This window comes from Xenopus laevis, chromosome 9_10L (assembly GCF_017654675.1).
Source record: "Xenopus laevis strain J_2021 chromosome 9_10L, Xenopus_laevis_v10.1, whole genome shotgun sequence".
Lineage (NCBI taxonomy): Eukaryota > Metazoa > Chordata > Amphibia > Anura > Pipidae > Xenopus > Xenopus laevis.
Window position 1 is genome coordinate 55237426 of NC_054387.1, and position 16631 is coordinate 55254056.

The window sequence follows — 16631 nt, forward strand, 5'->3', positions numbered from 1 at the left end:
GCTCATGTGTAAAACCCTGCTTCATGTAAATAAACCATTATCATAATAATATACTTTTTTAGTAGTATGTGCCATTGGGTAATCATAAATAGAAAATTGCCATTTTAAAAAATAAGGACTGCCCCCTGAGATCGTAAGATTCACTGTGTACACATACAAACCACATGTAAGGTCACATGAGCCAATTAACAGACAGAGTTCTGCCTTTTGCTTCCTCACTTCTTCCTGTTACAGTTAGTGTTGTAGTATTTCTGGTCAGGTGATCTCTGAGGCAGCACAGATAGAGTCACGAAATGGTGGCTCAAGGCAAATGATGTCAAAGGGCAATATTTATGTAAATATATATTCCAGTTTGGTAAGATTCTTTAATATGTCATTCAATTTGATCTAAACTATCTGTTGCTTAAGTATTCATTTTGGGGGTATAGTTTTCCTTTAAGCAAAGTTAATGGGGTTAAGTAATAAAAGGCACCACGTTTGCTCAGAAGCAGTAAAGCATGGTAGCATTTACTGGTGACCTGTTAGCAAATTTTAAACTTATATATGGGGGTTAGTGCGTTAGAGAATCCTCTGTTCTCCACCACTTTTCAGTTGGTCTTCATTATCTATTATGTATAGTTCTTGGATTATTTCTCTTCTGATTTTCTCCATTTTGCTACATAAAATGCTTTCTGGTTGTTTCTCAACAACCAGAAACTCTAGGTTATAGTTCTATTGTGCTGTTACCATTTATCTCCAATGACACCCTGTATTGAAGGAAGGGGTGCAAATGTGTAATAGCCACACAGAGCAGCAAATATAATTGGGAGGGTTGGGGGAGTTAATCACCAACCTGGGCCCTGTGATTGGGTTTTGTTTTATTCACCTTTAGCTAGTACATTCTGTCTAATTTTCTTATTGAATTGATTGTAATGCCAATATCTGAAGTGTGTTCATGATCTCAACCTGGCAATTACAGGCCTGTAAGTCTAACATCTGAGGGTGCACGTTGCCACCTGTTCAGATCTGCAAAACTCTGGCTGATTGACTGGAAATTTAGCCAATCCCTGCCTGCCGTGTTACTTCACCCCAACATCATCAGTTCTGCCAAGATGTAATCACCTCCTCCACCAACGTCATCTGCCCCCAGTCCCTGCCTGGATCTCTACAAGAAAAAAGGTGGCAACCCTAGTCTATTCCCCTTATTCTTAAAGGGATCCTGTCATTGGAAAATATGTTTTTTTCAAAACGCATCAGTTAATAGAGCTACTCCATCAGAATTCTGCACTGAAATCCATTTCTCAAAAGAGCAAACAGATTTTTTTATCTTCAATTTTGAAATCTGACATGGGGCTAGACATTTTGTCAATTTCCCAGCTGCCCCTGGTCATGTGACTTGTGCCTGCACTTTAGGAGAGAAATGCTTTCTGGCAGGGTGCTGTTTTTCCTTCTCAATGTAACTGAATGTGTCTTAGTGAAACATGGGTTTTTACTATTGAGTGCTGTTCTTAGATCTACCAGGCAGCTGTTATCTTGTGTTAGGGAGCTGTTATCTGGTTACCTTCCCATTGTTCTTTTGTTTGGCTGCTGGGGGGGAAAAGGGAGGGGGTTGATATCACTCTAACTTGCAGTACAGCTGTAAAGAGTGATTGAAGTTTATCAGAGCACAAGTCACATGACTTGGGGCAGCTGGAAAATTGACAATATGTCTAGCCCCATGTCAGATTTCAAAATTTAAAATAAAAAAAATCTGTTTTCTCTTTTGAGAAATGGATTTCAGTGCAGAATTCTGCTGGAGCAGCACTATTATTTGAATTTTTTTCCCATGACAGTATCCCTTTAAGCTATTGGCTGAGGTTAAGGGTTGGTAGCAGGGGTGCAGGTCAGGAATTTTGCTCAGCTCTGTCAGGTCCCCCACCCCTGCCTTTGTTAGTGTCTTCAGAAAAATACTGACTTTACAATATTTGTATCTCTTTTCTATTCCAAGCACACATACCTTTGGACACCCACATGAATACTGTGTTGCCTGCTTTCAGCACATGTAGACACCCTCCTCCTGCCTTTTAACCATCCTCTAACATGCGCCATTCACACACAGGCCCTATGGTAAGTGATAAGTAAAGGGTTGGCCTCCACTGTGTTTTGAACCTTGCATTGGATTCTTTAAATCTAACACAAGGTACAGGCTGCATCACAAAATTGCTCTTACCACATTGTGTTGCCTTTGTAAATGAGCCTTGCAACAAGGTGCACATCTCCCTGAGTGCTGCTGGGGGGATTCTTTCTCAGTACCGACGTGCTCTGGGTCTGGGTCTGACAGACAATATTTTGGGAATGGGAGGGGCTGAAGAGTGTTCTGAGAAGCCCAAGAGGAAATCATTTCAGAGCCTGTGGAGTGAGACTGCACTTTAAAGAAAGAGCAGAATGAAACATTACGGCCATTAAACAGCACAAACTCAATTTGCAGCCATTACTGGCGGGTGCTCCGTCATTCCTGCGCACAGTAAAATTCATGTTCTGTGTCATTACCAAAACATTATGTTATGTGACTGAGGCAAAACAACGGCCGCGCTGCCATGCACACTGATTTTATCTCTGGCAGCCGTAGGGGGAGAGAGGGCTGCAAATCCACCCAGGCCCATATTACTGCCCTATAAATATCTGTATTCTCCTGACTGCTCTGGTTGCACATGAGGATTTCTGATAGTAGAACTGTGCCTCCCAGTAACACATAGCAAGGAACCCACTACCCAGATCCACTCAACACAGATCCCACAAGATACACTGTCTGTGGGGGGGGTCATACACCTCAGATATACTCATTGTGCGACCTGTGCCTCTCAAATACACATAACAAAGAACCCCCCTCAATACAACTGGTGCTGAGACTCCCAGATCCACTCAACATAGAGTCCACAAGATACACTAGTGTAGTGGACAATGTACCTCAGATATACTCATTGTGAGACGTATGCAACCCAGATACAAATAGGGCCGGATTTACCCCATAGGCCCGCTGTCATTCATCGCCCCGTCAACTCCATTTTATTTACTCAAATTTTCATCATCGGGACTAAAAAAAACTATAGTATCTCTGTGCATCCCTAATGTTTCTGAACTAATGTGGGTGTGGTTGGGCAGCATGCAGCCCCCTAAAATCCTGCCACCCTAGGCCCGGACCTTGGTGGCCTCTCCACAAATCCGGGCTTGGATACAAATAATAAAATGAACCTGCCCCAATACACTTGGTGCTGAGACTCCCAGGTCCACTCGAAGCAGAGACTACAAGATGCACTGAGTATGGGGGACAACATACCTAATATAAACTCATTGTGGGACCTATGCAACCCAGATACATACAGAAAAAGTAAACATCCCCCAATACACTTGGTGCTGAGGCTCCCAGATCCACTCATTGCAAAGCCCATTGCATATACTCCAACATGGAGCTTTCCCTCTGCAAGTGCTATGGTACCATCCCATTCTGGATAAATCATTTTGCATGTATTTAATCCCATGTACAAACCCAAGGAGAAAACTGCTCTGTTACAGAACCAGCTCCTTTTCATCTGAGTCCATGGACTGTCCCACATGGAAAGTTTTCTAGTCCACAGGCCAGTCAGAGACCCTGACTCCATGGAATATAAGTTCTGCTATGGTACAACTATGGGCGTCTACTCTTCCATCTTAGGAATGGCATTTAGCACCAGTCCTCCAGTCATATGTATCTCCCTCTTATGGGGTAGTTATATTCTCCTTTCCCTCACTCATCAAGGGAGTTGGGTCACTGGGAACCTACAGCTCTCTGCCTACAGAAGGCTCAGGGAAATTACCATTTTTCAATTAAGAAGCAGTTTTTTTCTTAAAATGACTGTAACTGAGGTCTTTTGTCCAGAGATGATCCTTGGAGGAAGCTAAGAACCCCTTGACAATATACTTTCATTTTTTTCCAGCCATTTTTGGAATACTTCCGTTAAAGGAGAAGGAAAAGTTAAAACTAAGTAAGCCTTATCAGAAAGGTCCAGCTAAATATACCAGTAAAGTAAAAGTAGGGCTGCTCTGAGTCCCCTGTCAAAAGAAACAATTCTTTCCTTCTATTGTGTACACATGGCCTTCTGTATCAGACTTCCTGCCTAGCTTAAACCTCCTTGACCCAGGCGTGAGCATGCTCAGTTTGCTCCTCCCCCCCCCCCCCCTTCTCTGCTGTAATCTGAGCCCAGAGGCAGCTTCTCAAGTCTACAAGTTGCTCTCTGTATGGTTGTCACCAGCCCATCCACCATTTAGTTTTACATGTCCTTTAAGTGTTTAGCTGTGATTAAGGGGCAATTGTTTAGTTAGGGGTAAGGGGTAACCCTTCTGGATACACTCACATGAACACGCCCTGCAGCCCCAGAATTAATCTACTGGTTCAAACAGGGCTAAAGGGATAATTCATCAGTCAGGGTAAGGGGTACGTTTTAGACAAATAAGATAGACAAAAGGTATGATCAGTCCTATTCATTCTACTCATGTTGCACAAAGGGGGATACTGCCCCATTAATTATAAGGACATGCCATTTTGCATTGCACTCAAGTTGCACAAGGTGATAGTACCGTTACTTTGGGAGACCGCCCCCCTACCCGCAAAAAACTTTCATGGACTTCCACACTCGCACATGCAAAATCATGGGTCACCCCAATTGGATCTGTTTCCTTTGTAGTTATGCCACTGCAAGGGGAGTAACTGTCTCTTTAATGATCAGTACATGTCCTATTCATTGCACTCATGTTGTACAAGGGGAATACTTCCCCTTTACTGTTCAGCACAAGCCCTATTTATTACACTGGTGCTGCACAAATGGGCTACTGCCCTTTCAAGGATCAGTACATGCCCTATTCATTGTACTCATGTATAAATTAAAAAAACAAAATACTTATTGTTTGGAATCAGTGGCGAAACAAGACCGTGCAAGGCCCCCCGCAGAAAAAAGATTTGGGGGGCCCAGTGCACATTACCTCTCCCGCACTGATGGTCACTGAGGGATTTTAATACTATAGAGGAAGCCGACCTCAATAGTTACGCTACTGTTTGGAATATAACAGCCCCTCACACAAAGTTGACCCCAGAAGACCATATAGTAAAGTGAAGTGAAGATTTTAAATATTGCTGCTTACGATGGGTATCTTACAGTAGGACAGAATTCTCTGTTATACAGATAACTAGAATATCAGCCATAAAGCAGGGCAGCACTGCTGCTTACAATGGGCCTCAGATCAGATCAGATTTGGCCAACTCCAAGTGCCTGACTGATCTGTAACCAAATCCTTAAAATAATGTCACTTTTTGTTGCAAAATTTTTTTTCTTTGTAACCCTTTCTTATCATGTATGGTTTGGTCCGGATCTGGTTTGTGTAATCATGTGACCTTAAATTACAAGAGAAAAGAAAGTAACAAAATTTTTTTGGAAACGTACTTTTGAAGGACTTTGCTCAGTTATGAATTTGCTCATTAGTTTGGATTCAGTTCCCTGGAAGATTCAGAATTCAGATGAATCCAGAAATGATGGATATGACACACCCCTATCTACAGAATTCAGTGTTTTGCCCAGACTGGAAAAGGACAAGTTGCCCTTCTTACTGAGAAAAGCAGAGGCAGAAATTGGGGAATGAGGGAAACTCTCGCACCCCAGGGCACAGCTCTAGCCTCTTACTGTGGGCAGTCATTTCATTCCCCAAGGAGAAGCCACATTAAATTCAGTGTGGCCTCGTTGCTAAAGCTTTATAATTAGTCGTTTCTTCTTGATAGAAATTCTAGTGCCGGCTATTAAATGTGCCTCTTTAGGAAGGTCCGAAAAGCTTTAAAATGGAAATGAATGAATATAAATGTGTAAATTATCATTATTTTCTCAAAGGAAGAAATGATTTGGGATAATATATTCAGAATTATGCGGGGAATAAATGTCATTGTAGCTAGGAGATTGCTTTGTGTACGGAGGGGGGATTATCCATCTGGATTCTGATAGAGGCTGTATTCTCACCATTTAGGCTTATTTTCTGGGCCACTGGCCATTTTGTTCTCACTGATAACCAAGCCAAAGACTTTTAATTGGTTGACTTATCACCGATCAGATGTGCTTTAGAGAAAATGGCAAAAAGAGACTTTATTCTATATCACATCAGTCTCCTACAACTGACTGGATAGACTCCATGATGAGAACCGGAATGTTCTGTTGTATCGAATGTGAGGTTCAAGTTAAATGAACACCAACCAAAAGAATTTATGCATCATTCTTATTCTCCCAATCTCCCTGGTCCTACAAAATATACATGTCACTTCAATTTTCCTCCCACAGAAATATTTACTTTCTAGCGATCAGAACGAGAAATATTCCCTTCCTATCTGCCCATCTGAGAGATACACCTCTTCCATCTGTCCAACACGAATATATACCTTATATTTTCTACCTTCTTACATTGTATCCCCATTAAGTAGCGTGTGCCAGTGAATTACTTTTTGTATTGTATCCTGAAGAAGTACTGTGTGTAAGTGATCAACTTGTAGTATTTTATCCCCAATAAGTACATTGTGTAAGTGTAGTAGTATTGTAGTATTTTATCCCCAATAAGTACTGTGTGTAAGTGATCAACTGGTAGTATTTTATCCCCAATAAGTACATTGTGTAAGTGTAGTAGTATTGTAGTATTTTATCCCCAATAAGTACTGTGTAAGTGATAGACTTATAATATTGCATCCCCAATAAGTACTCTGTTTTAGTGATAGACTTGTAGTATAGTATCCCTTATAAAAACTGTGTGTGTAAATGATAGACTAGTAATATTGTTACCCCAGTAAGTGATAGACTTGTAACATTGTACCTCAAAAAGTACTGTGTGTAAGTGACTTGTAGGGGGTTATTTATCAAAATCAGAAGAATAAAAACTCAAAAAAATTGTGAAAATCATATGAAAATTCGAACCGTATGGATTTCTCGAATTTTCCTCCTGAAAACTCAGATTTTTTCGGATTTTTGACCGAAAACCAAGAAGTCTTCGGATTATTGAACGAAACCCAATAAAACTCCAAAAATTTCCAGTTTCTGAAAAATTTGAGTTTTTGACTGAAAACTACCCTTGAAAAGCTCGAATTTTTCCGGAAAACTCGACCTTTGATAATCTGCCCCATACTGTGTATAAATTATAGATTTATAACAATGTAGTCCCTAATACATACTGCCTTAACATAACAGGCTTAAGCCATTAACGTTGTTTCAACATACATACATATATGCACTCACTCATGCACGCACACACAAACACACTATATTTACCGTTCTGTAAGGATAAAATAGTACAATTGTATGTCACTGATATGTACTAGTGAGCAATTGACAAGTAACATGGTATTCACCCTCTTTTTCCCAATATGTACTATGCAAGGGATTAACTTTCCCCACCCCCACAACTTGCAAAATTGTAATATTCAGTAAAGGATAAACTTGTAATGTTGCATTATACAGGATTCAGGTGCCATGGATTTCCCCCCTGTATACAAAGGATTCACACATAGAAAAAAACAGGCCAAATTGGCCCTTACCCAGAAACACAATGGTTTGCTTCCTGGCTGTCTGGGCCTCCGGACTGCTGCTTTTAGTCATTTCACTGGCCATGCTAGTTTTGTTCTTGCCCCTGACAACCACAGTCCCTTTTTGTGTGGCCATAATGGTAAGCATCATTTTGCGGCACATGAAGGCCACTGAGCACAGCACCAGGATGTAGATAATGAAGCTACTGAACATGCTAGACTGGAAAACCACCCAACGGTTAGACAGATTGGTGCACAGGGTCGCATTTTGCCTGGGGGTGTGAAGGGCAGTCTGATTGCAGATACGGTGTCTCTTGTGGCCCTCTGACGGATTCAGGGGATACTCTGCCCCCATAGCAAATATCAGAGGCAAAGCAACACAGAGTGATGTGATCCAGGCAAAGCCAATCATCAGCTTTACCACCCGAGAGCCTGAGATCACTTTAAAGCGGAAGGGATAACAGATGGCCACAAATCTTTCAAAGCTCAGGGTGGCCACATGGAAGATGGTGGCATAGCTGCAGGCCTCAAAGAGAAAGCAGTAGATTTTGCAGGTGATGTTCCCATAGTTAGAGGACAAGGGGAACCAGATGACTGAGTAAAGCTCCACTGGCATCCCCAACAGTAGGACCAATAGATCTGAGCAGGCCAAGCTGATCATGTGATCGGTCACTCCCTTCTGCAGATAGCCCTTATCCCGCAGGACCTTGCTGGTCTTGATGGTGAGACTGTTCCCTAGAACTCCAGCCAGCAGAATGAATGCATACAGGACTGTTAGAGTGATCTTCACAGCCAATCTGACCTCAAAATCTGGCACATGAGAGTGGTCAATAAGATCACAAGGATCTGTTTCTGTCACGTCCATCTTGAATCTGTATGGGGTTGCTTTCCCTGTATTAGGCTATAATTACCATCTGGATGCTAACTAGAGTGTGAGCTTATAGTCAAATGTGTAGCAGAGCAGGGATTTGCTTGAGTACCAGTCAAAATCGTCCTCTTTCCAAACAGAGTTCAGCTGGGCCAAGAAATTTTAGGGGCAATTTGGGCTGGGAGTAAGGGCATACCATTGTCTTACTGTGGGAATATCTATTGTATTGGTTTGCAACTGCTCATGCAGGGAAAAAAATCCAATGTGCTTGGGTATGTATCAGAAACAGTCTCTTCTCTGCACTCCTGGGAGATAGGACGTCTAGAAATTTGCTTGAGGATCAATTGGAACCACACAGTTACTCGTCTTTCACTCCTAAGAGATAGGAAGCCCAGAAATTTGTTTAAGGATCAGCTGGAACCAGACCCAATCTCTTTGTACCCCTGGGGAAGATTTGCTTGGGGATCAGTCAAAACTAGTCCAAATCTCTCCCCTTTATTCCTAACAGACTAAGAGCCCAGAGATTTGCTTGAGCCTTTCCTCTGTGCTCCTGTGAGACAATAAGACTGAAAAAATACTTGAGGATCATTCAGAACCAGACACAAACTCTAACCTTTTCTCCTGGGAGACAGGAAGCCCAGAGCTTTCCTTGAGGATCAATCAGAACCAGACCTAGTCTCTCCAACGTGTTCCTACGAGATCCGGTCACTCCCCTTCACTCCTTGAATTCAGAAAACCGGAGGATCAGTAGTAGACCAAGCCAGTCGCTGGAACTTGTCAAACATTAACCGCACAGCATTAGGGAGGGTGAAACTGTGAATCACCCTCTGCAATCTCTGCCCTACCTAAGGCTACAACATTAACCCTTCCATGGCTGAGTTTCCCGCACACACTACCCTACCATGTGTCTGCATATTAACCCTTTAACTGCTGAACCCCATTACCCACTATACCTCCTGGGCCCCCCTGCAGCCACAGGGTCTGCTTCCTCTGTAGTAGTAGTCTGGCCAGAGCAGAGGGGCTACTATAAGGTGCCATATTCACTATTCCACGTAGGGTGCCAATATAAACCCCATTAAGGAGATTCTTCAACAATAACTATTACATACCCAACAGTTACCTTTCAGCAAGGCCACCTTTCCACGTCCCGTCCAAACATATGTGCAACTTCAATATTGTATATAGGAAAGAATACAGCCAAAGGCAGAATAACTGCAATGTGCATTTATTGCCACAACATGTTCTGGTATGTTCAAGTGTGTTGATAAAGGGCTGTTATACCTGAAACATGTTGTGTCAATAAATGCACATTGCAGTTATTCTGCCTTTGGCTGCATCCTTTCCTATATACAATATTGAATAAACCCAATTTTTGTGGAGTCCCCTCATACCAAAGATTTACCCTTACACTTAAGGGTCTTTTAGGTCACTGTAGTCTTAAAACCCCAGTGGAACTAGGAGATTGAGCTGCACAGTGGGTGTTGTATTCAAGTCTGGACTGAAAATCAAAACAGGCCCTAGCATCACAAAGGCCCAAACAGCCCCCACGGGCCCAATAAATAGTGACTGTCTATGGCATCTTACAGCAGCCCCTCTGGCATTTGCCAGAATCCACAGATTGCCAGTTGGGGTCTGGTTGTATTCCCACACTGAGGCCCATTTATTGAAGGATACATGTTGTTTAAAATCATAACTGCCAAATTATTAAAAGATCCGAATATAAAAAGTACGAACAGAAAAAAGTGCAGAAAAAAAATCTGAATATAATTACTAGCGAAAAAAGTCCAATAGGATCAGCACAGCTCCCATAGACTTCTATTGGACATCAACCACCTTTACTTGGAGAAATTTCATAAATTTTAGAGTTTTAGAGAAATGTAAAAAAAAAAAATACGATTGGTGGAAAAAAAAAAGTATGATGAGCATTAGTCTTGTGAAACGTATGCAATCTTGGGAGGATCTACAAGTAAATTGAGCTCTTTATAGCTGCATTTCAGTGTGGTTTTTTTATTCTTGTATTATGGGGAGGTGTCTCCTCAATGCTCGCTCTCCCTGTCTAATGGTGTCTTTGGAAGAGATCATGCTAAATAAAGAGAAAAGCAGGTATGGTCTTTCTCCCCCCAAATACAATTTTCTCTTTTTTCACTTGGTTAGGACTGACGCATGGACACTGCCTTCACAGGGCGCGTCAGTTTATACATGCTTTGTACAAACTTTGTAACTAAAGTGTCTCTTTTTACTAAATGTTACCTTTAAGTCATGTAAAAATAAATTTTCACTGGGGGCTATATAATGGAGTGCTGGGGTTAAGTTATGTAGTATGTATATATATATATATATATATATATACACAGTATATGATATGATATGATTAACTGCCTCTTCTCCAGTGTAACCAATACCAACTTGGCCAGTCTTTCCCCATAAAGGAGCCCATCCATTCCCTTTATTATCTTATTCACTTTATTTTAGCTATTTCATTACTGCTCCTTATATATTTATATATAGTGATCATATCCCCTGAACTGCCCTTTCTCCAGTGTAACCAATCCCAACTTGTCCAGCCTTTCCCCATAACTGAGCCCTTTCATTCCCTTTATCTTAGTCACTCTTCTCTGTACTTTATCCATTTCATTAATGCCCCTTATATACTAATATATAGTGATGGAATCCCCTTTAACTGCCTCTTCTCCAGTGTAACCAATACCAACTTGGCCAGTTTTCCCCATAAATGTGACCTTTCATATTTATGTTGACTGGGATGAGCTGTTCCTCAATGATACCGGCGGGTTCGGATCGACCTTGCACTGCTCCACCTTCAAATGCCGGCATCCGACTTCCGGTTTTATAGTCTCGCGTCTACTCGCCCGCCTCTTTTGTGACATCATTGGCAGGGCGGGTCTATAAAAGGACTCCGGAAGCGCGGGTGTGGGCGGGCGCGGGCTGCAGCAGGGCGGGTTAGGGTCTTTTACGGGTCAGGAAAACCCTGACCCGCACAGCACTAGTCAATAAATAAAGATATGAGCAGGATCAGATAGACAGACAGTTGTCCACTTTATTATGAAATCCTTTTGAGATAAAATAAAACCCTTGCCACTCTGGGCTCCAGGTCCGGACTGGCAATCTGTGGGTTCTGGCAAATGCCAGAGGGGCTGCTATAAGGTGCCATAGAAAATCAGTATTTAGTTGGCTGGTGGGGACTGTTTGGGCCTCTATATGGCCTGAGTGGGCCTCTGTGTACCTGAAATGCTAGGGCCTATTTTAATTCTCAGTCCAGGCCTGCTGGGCTCTAATTCAACACAGGATTTGAGACCTTCCCTGGAAATAGGGTTGCCACCTGGTCGGTATTTTACCGGCCTGGCCGGTAAAAATGATGGTTGATCCCAATGTTATTAATAGGGAAAAAGGTAAATATATAGGAAGGCCGGTATTTTTTTCCAGAAAAGGTGGCAACCCTACCTGGAAACAATGCCCTATTGAGATTCACAGATGGAAAAAAAAAAGTTCAAAGGGTCACTTTGGGAACCAGCAACAGTCTCCACTGTGGTCCTCTTTCCACAGCACTCTCAGCTCACACTGTTCTCTGATCTTAACTCTGCCTGCTAAGGATTCCCCAGGAGCATGGACCCACTCAGAACCACTGTATATGAGGCAGTAGGAGATGAATCTGGGAGCAATGGACCTCCCCCTCTCAATCTCCAGTTACCACTTCCCAAGGGCCATACCATATCTTGGAGGAATAAAAAGGAAGTTATAGAGAAAATCAGTGATAAGGCCTTAGAGAGGGCGGGGATTGGATGCTGCACTGTACCAGGGACCACCCACGTGGTCAGGAAATCCAGGACTTCCCACCTGAAACCCAACCACTTTGGAGGGTATCCTGTAGGTATATGAGCCAATGCAGATTTGACTCTGCGCTCATCTCCTGCAGCACCGGGCCAGGCGAGAGGGGACTGGGCTAGGCGTTTGAGGCAGAGAAGGTACATGTCTGGCGCCCCCCAGCTCACAGGTGAAAAAAGGTTGTGGACCCCCACTGTACTGGACCTCTAACAAATCATAAGGCATTTCCAAGCTACAAGAACATACGGCATTGTCTCATTTAATGTAATTTCCAGAAAACAAACGCACCCCATTAGAACATTAGGCCAGCAGATTTTTCACTTTACAGCCATTAAATTTAACAAACAGATTTCACAGCTAAAAAAACAAACAATAACAATTCTTGTACTTAATCCTTTAAGTGCCACATTTCATAGAATCTTCAATCTGTGGATAAAAGTACCTGAGAGCCACAGATCGTACATTCTACGGTTCTACCAGCACTTCCTGCTTGGGGAGCAGAGGAGCGGCTTTTAAAGCCGATTGCTCTGTTCCCGCTTGTTCCCCAGCCCCTAGGCAACAAGCAGAAAGCCATCACCCAGGAGCCCCTAAAGAGCAGCCTACACTTTCTGCTCCCCCCTAGACCCACCTCCAACAGGATCCTCATTGATGGCACACTTCTTCCAGCTGCAGCGGTCGTCCTGCATCTCCAGCCTGCCTACTTGCACATGTAAGGGACACTACACACTCACAAACACACTTTTTACACTAACACACTTACATTTACATATACATTTTGGGGGGATGGGGGAGCTTTCACACATTCACAGCACTCACACATACTTGCACACGCACAAAACACAGTTAACAAATTGTACACACACACATGCACACAAACAATTTTCTGGCTTCCTTTATTTGTTACTGCACAGTTTTTTTGCCTGAAAAAAAATGTTTTATTGCCATTGCAATACTTACAGCATTGCGAAATACCGTTTGTACGTTATTTTGTTGATTAAAATACATTTTTGGTGATTTTGGTGCATTTTTACCCATTTTAGATAAGGGGCTAGAACAGGAGTGCCCATACTTTACTTATGCGAAGGCTTCTTTTAGTGTTGTTGTCCCATCACGATCTACATCCATAAAAGCATAGTTCCATGGAAAAATATTACTTGAATATTATATTAATTTATGAGAGAATTTATATTGCTATATTTAATAAACAACTATGTGTTATGTAACCTTAACATAATAAATATCTCAATGAAAAGAATGAATGAGGGTGATTTAGACAAGCTGTTGACAATGTCTTGAGATCTACTGATCACCAGCTAAAGGACTACTGGTAGATCCTGATCCACCTTTTGGGCACCCCATGGTTAGAAAGTGGAAGTTTCGATGCACTTTTCAGGTATTTCATCAAAACAACCATTTTGGGAAAGCATTGCGACTCAGTAGTTTGGAGTAGAAAGACATGGCTACCCATTTTGGATTCCACTGAATGTGTACGTTCCAAAAATATAAGGTATTTGATGGCTCAACTTATTTTTTTGTTTTTACCCCACAAAAATGCCATAAATGTGATGATTATTCAGTAGCTTTAGTCACTTCCTGGAGTTTATAAACGCCATATACTTTGGTAATTCTACGCACAATGGGCATCAAACTGTTCAGTGGAACCCTGGCATTTTTTTAATGCTGTGTGGAAGATACAAACTTGCAAAGTGAAAATTTTGGGGAAACCGCTAAATTCAGAAAATCTTTGATGCTTGGTAATTAGGATTAGGATTACATGGTTACCATTTTGGATTCAACTGAATGTGTACTTTTCAAAAATATATGGTTTCCTGGCGTAAACCTACTGTTTCGGGATTTTTTGGCTTTGGAATAAAGTTTTCTGCTGTAATGCTTTGAAGATTCGGTAATTTGCTGCTGGGAGTTTTTGGTCTATAGAAGTCAGAAATCTCCATAAAACTATACATATCTGGTATTGAGACGTTCAAGACACTTGAGGCTTTCCAAATCAGTTGAATTGTTGTGCATAAAATATTTTTCTCATATAAACCCATATACAGGCATGGGATCCATTATCCGGAAACCTGTTATCCAGAAAGTTCCAAATTACGGAAAGGATGTCTCCAATAGACTCCATTATAATCCAATAAGCCAAATTTTTAAAAATAATTTCCTTTTCTCTGTAATAATAATACACTACCCTGTACTTGATCCCAACTAAGATATAATTAATCCTTATTGGAAGTAAAAACAGTCTATTGGGTTTATTTAATGTTTACATGATTTTCTAATAGACTTAAGGTTTGAAGATCCAAATTACAGAAAGATCAGTTATCTGTAAAACCCCAGGTCCTGAACATTCTGGATAACAGGTCCCATACCTGTATCATGAAAAATAGGGTTTTTATTTGTTTTTGTTGGTATTTAGCTCTAAATCTTGATAAGGTGGCCATTAAATGCTACCTGACTATTGTTTGATTTGGGTCACTGCACCTTGGCAATTGATGTCTCCACCGCTGCCCCAAAATGTATTTATTACGTTTTTCCATTTACAAACAACATTTAAGGAAAGTAAAAGTCTCAGAAAATAATTGACTGGTAACATTTTGGTGGCTGATGCATTCTATAAAGTACAGTAACAGCGTGCCCTTAATAGTTGTACAGGTACGGGATCTATTATCCAAAATGCTTGGGACAAGGAATAAGGATAAGGGAGCTTTGTATTAGTTGGATCTTCATACTCCATAACGGGTCCCATACCTGTACAGACATTGTGGGTCATATATGAACATTGGGCAAATTAGCCAATGGGCAGTAACCCATTGCAACCAATCAAATTGATGCATTCATTGTTCTATGTGCAGCTGGCTAATAAAGCCAGTCACTGATTGGTTGCTAGGGGTTACTGCCCATGGGCACATTTGCCCAGTGTTAATAAATGAGCAATCATTGGTTACTTAATATGTAACATATCACATTGAATACAGACTCAAATATCATGTTGTACCAGTTTGGACCAAGTATAGGATATGGTTTATACGGTGACTCCTGGGGATGATCTCTGTGTTTGACCATTCTTTAGGTTATTTTTAGGGATGCACTGAATCCAGGATTCGGTTCGGGATTTGGCCTTTTTCAGATTCGGCCGAATCCTTCTGTCCAGCCGAACCGAATCCTAATTTGCATATGCAAATTAGGGGCGGAGAGGGAAATTGCGTGACTTTTTGTCACAAAACAAGGAAGTAAAAAATATTTCCCCTTCCCACCCCTAATTTGCATATGCAAAATTAGGGATTCGGTTCGGTATTTGGCCGAATCCTTCGTGAAGGATTCGGGGGTTTGGCCGAATTCAAAATAGTGGATTCGGTGCATCCCTAGTTATTTTATATATTGGTCTGTTTCCTGAACTATTGGGTTGTTCAGTAGTAACTCTGTATTGTACCAAGTAGTATGTATAAAGGTGTAGATTGCTAGGTATGTAATAAATTGAGGGAGAGATACATAATGCATATTGATGTACAGTATTGAAAAATTTCACAAAACACAAAAATGTGTGCATTGTTCTTTGTTTGTAATCTCTATGAAAGATTGTATTAAGAAAGGTTCTTTTTTGGGTTCTGTAGAGTGATTAAAACTGACCACACATACATTTAGAGAAGTCATTTATTAATACTTAGCACAAAAGCTCAGGAGCTCCCCACAATGTGGCTCAGCAGCAATTCCAACATAAGCAGGTGCTTCATGTGCAGGCAGAGGTCACCTGACCAATCCCCAGGAAGGCAGGGAGAGCAGGACTCGGGCTTTTAAAGGCAAGGTACAGCAAGGTCTCTTAACAACGAGTTGCACATGCCGGATAAAAGATCATGGCACATGGACTCCTTGCAGCTTGTCACTGTAGCACTGGGAACAACTCAGAACACAAAGCCATGGGTTGTCGCTCAGCAGCTGCCTACACTTTATACTATTTAAACACAGGTATTCACCTGTACTGAAGGGAAAACCTATATATATTCAACCCACAAAGTATTCACCTGGCCCAAAGCTAAACTAATATCCGACACAAAAAACATCTCTCGGAGAAAGCACATCATGGGTCTCAGTCTTGGTTATAGGGGATTAAAATGAATTACCATAATTGCTCCATTTCTCTTCCTTTACGAGACCCTTGAAAGAATCTGGATACAAGTGCTGTGATTTTTGACTTTCCAGTGGGCCCCTGGGAGACATTACAGAAACCGCACACAGCTCCTTATGTACATCATGATGTATATTATTATAGCAGCATCTATCCTATTGCAGACGGCTTCATCACTGAGCCAGGAAAAGATTCTATTTCTCTCCCTATCACTTTACCAAGGCGGCCACCAAATTCTAGGCTTCCTATCG

The 16631-nt window shown here is 41.6% G+C and overlaps 1 protein-coding gene across 1 annotated transcript in view; it reads right to left on the reverse strand.

The window, feature by feature from the left end:
• Positions 1–9362, reverse strand: part of LOC108701229 (G-protein coupled receptor 39) — a 48242-nt gene extending 38880 nt beyond the window's left edge. Inside the window, exons 1-2 of the mRNA XM_041576379.1 lie at positions 9022–9362; positions 7553–8783 (exon numbers count right to left, since the gene is read on the reverse strand). Of these exons, the coding sequence (XP_041432313.1) occupies positions 7553–8405 (853 nt within the window). The 5' untranslated portion in view covers positions 8406–8783; positions 9022–9362. The remainder of the gene's footprint in view (positions 1–7552; positions 8784–9021) is intronic.
• Between the last annotated feature and the right edge of the window lie 7269 nt (positions 9363–16631).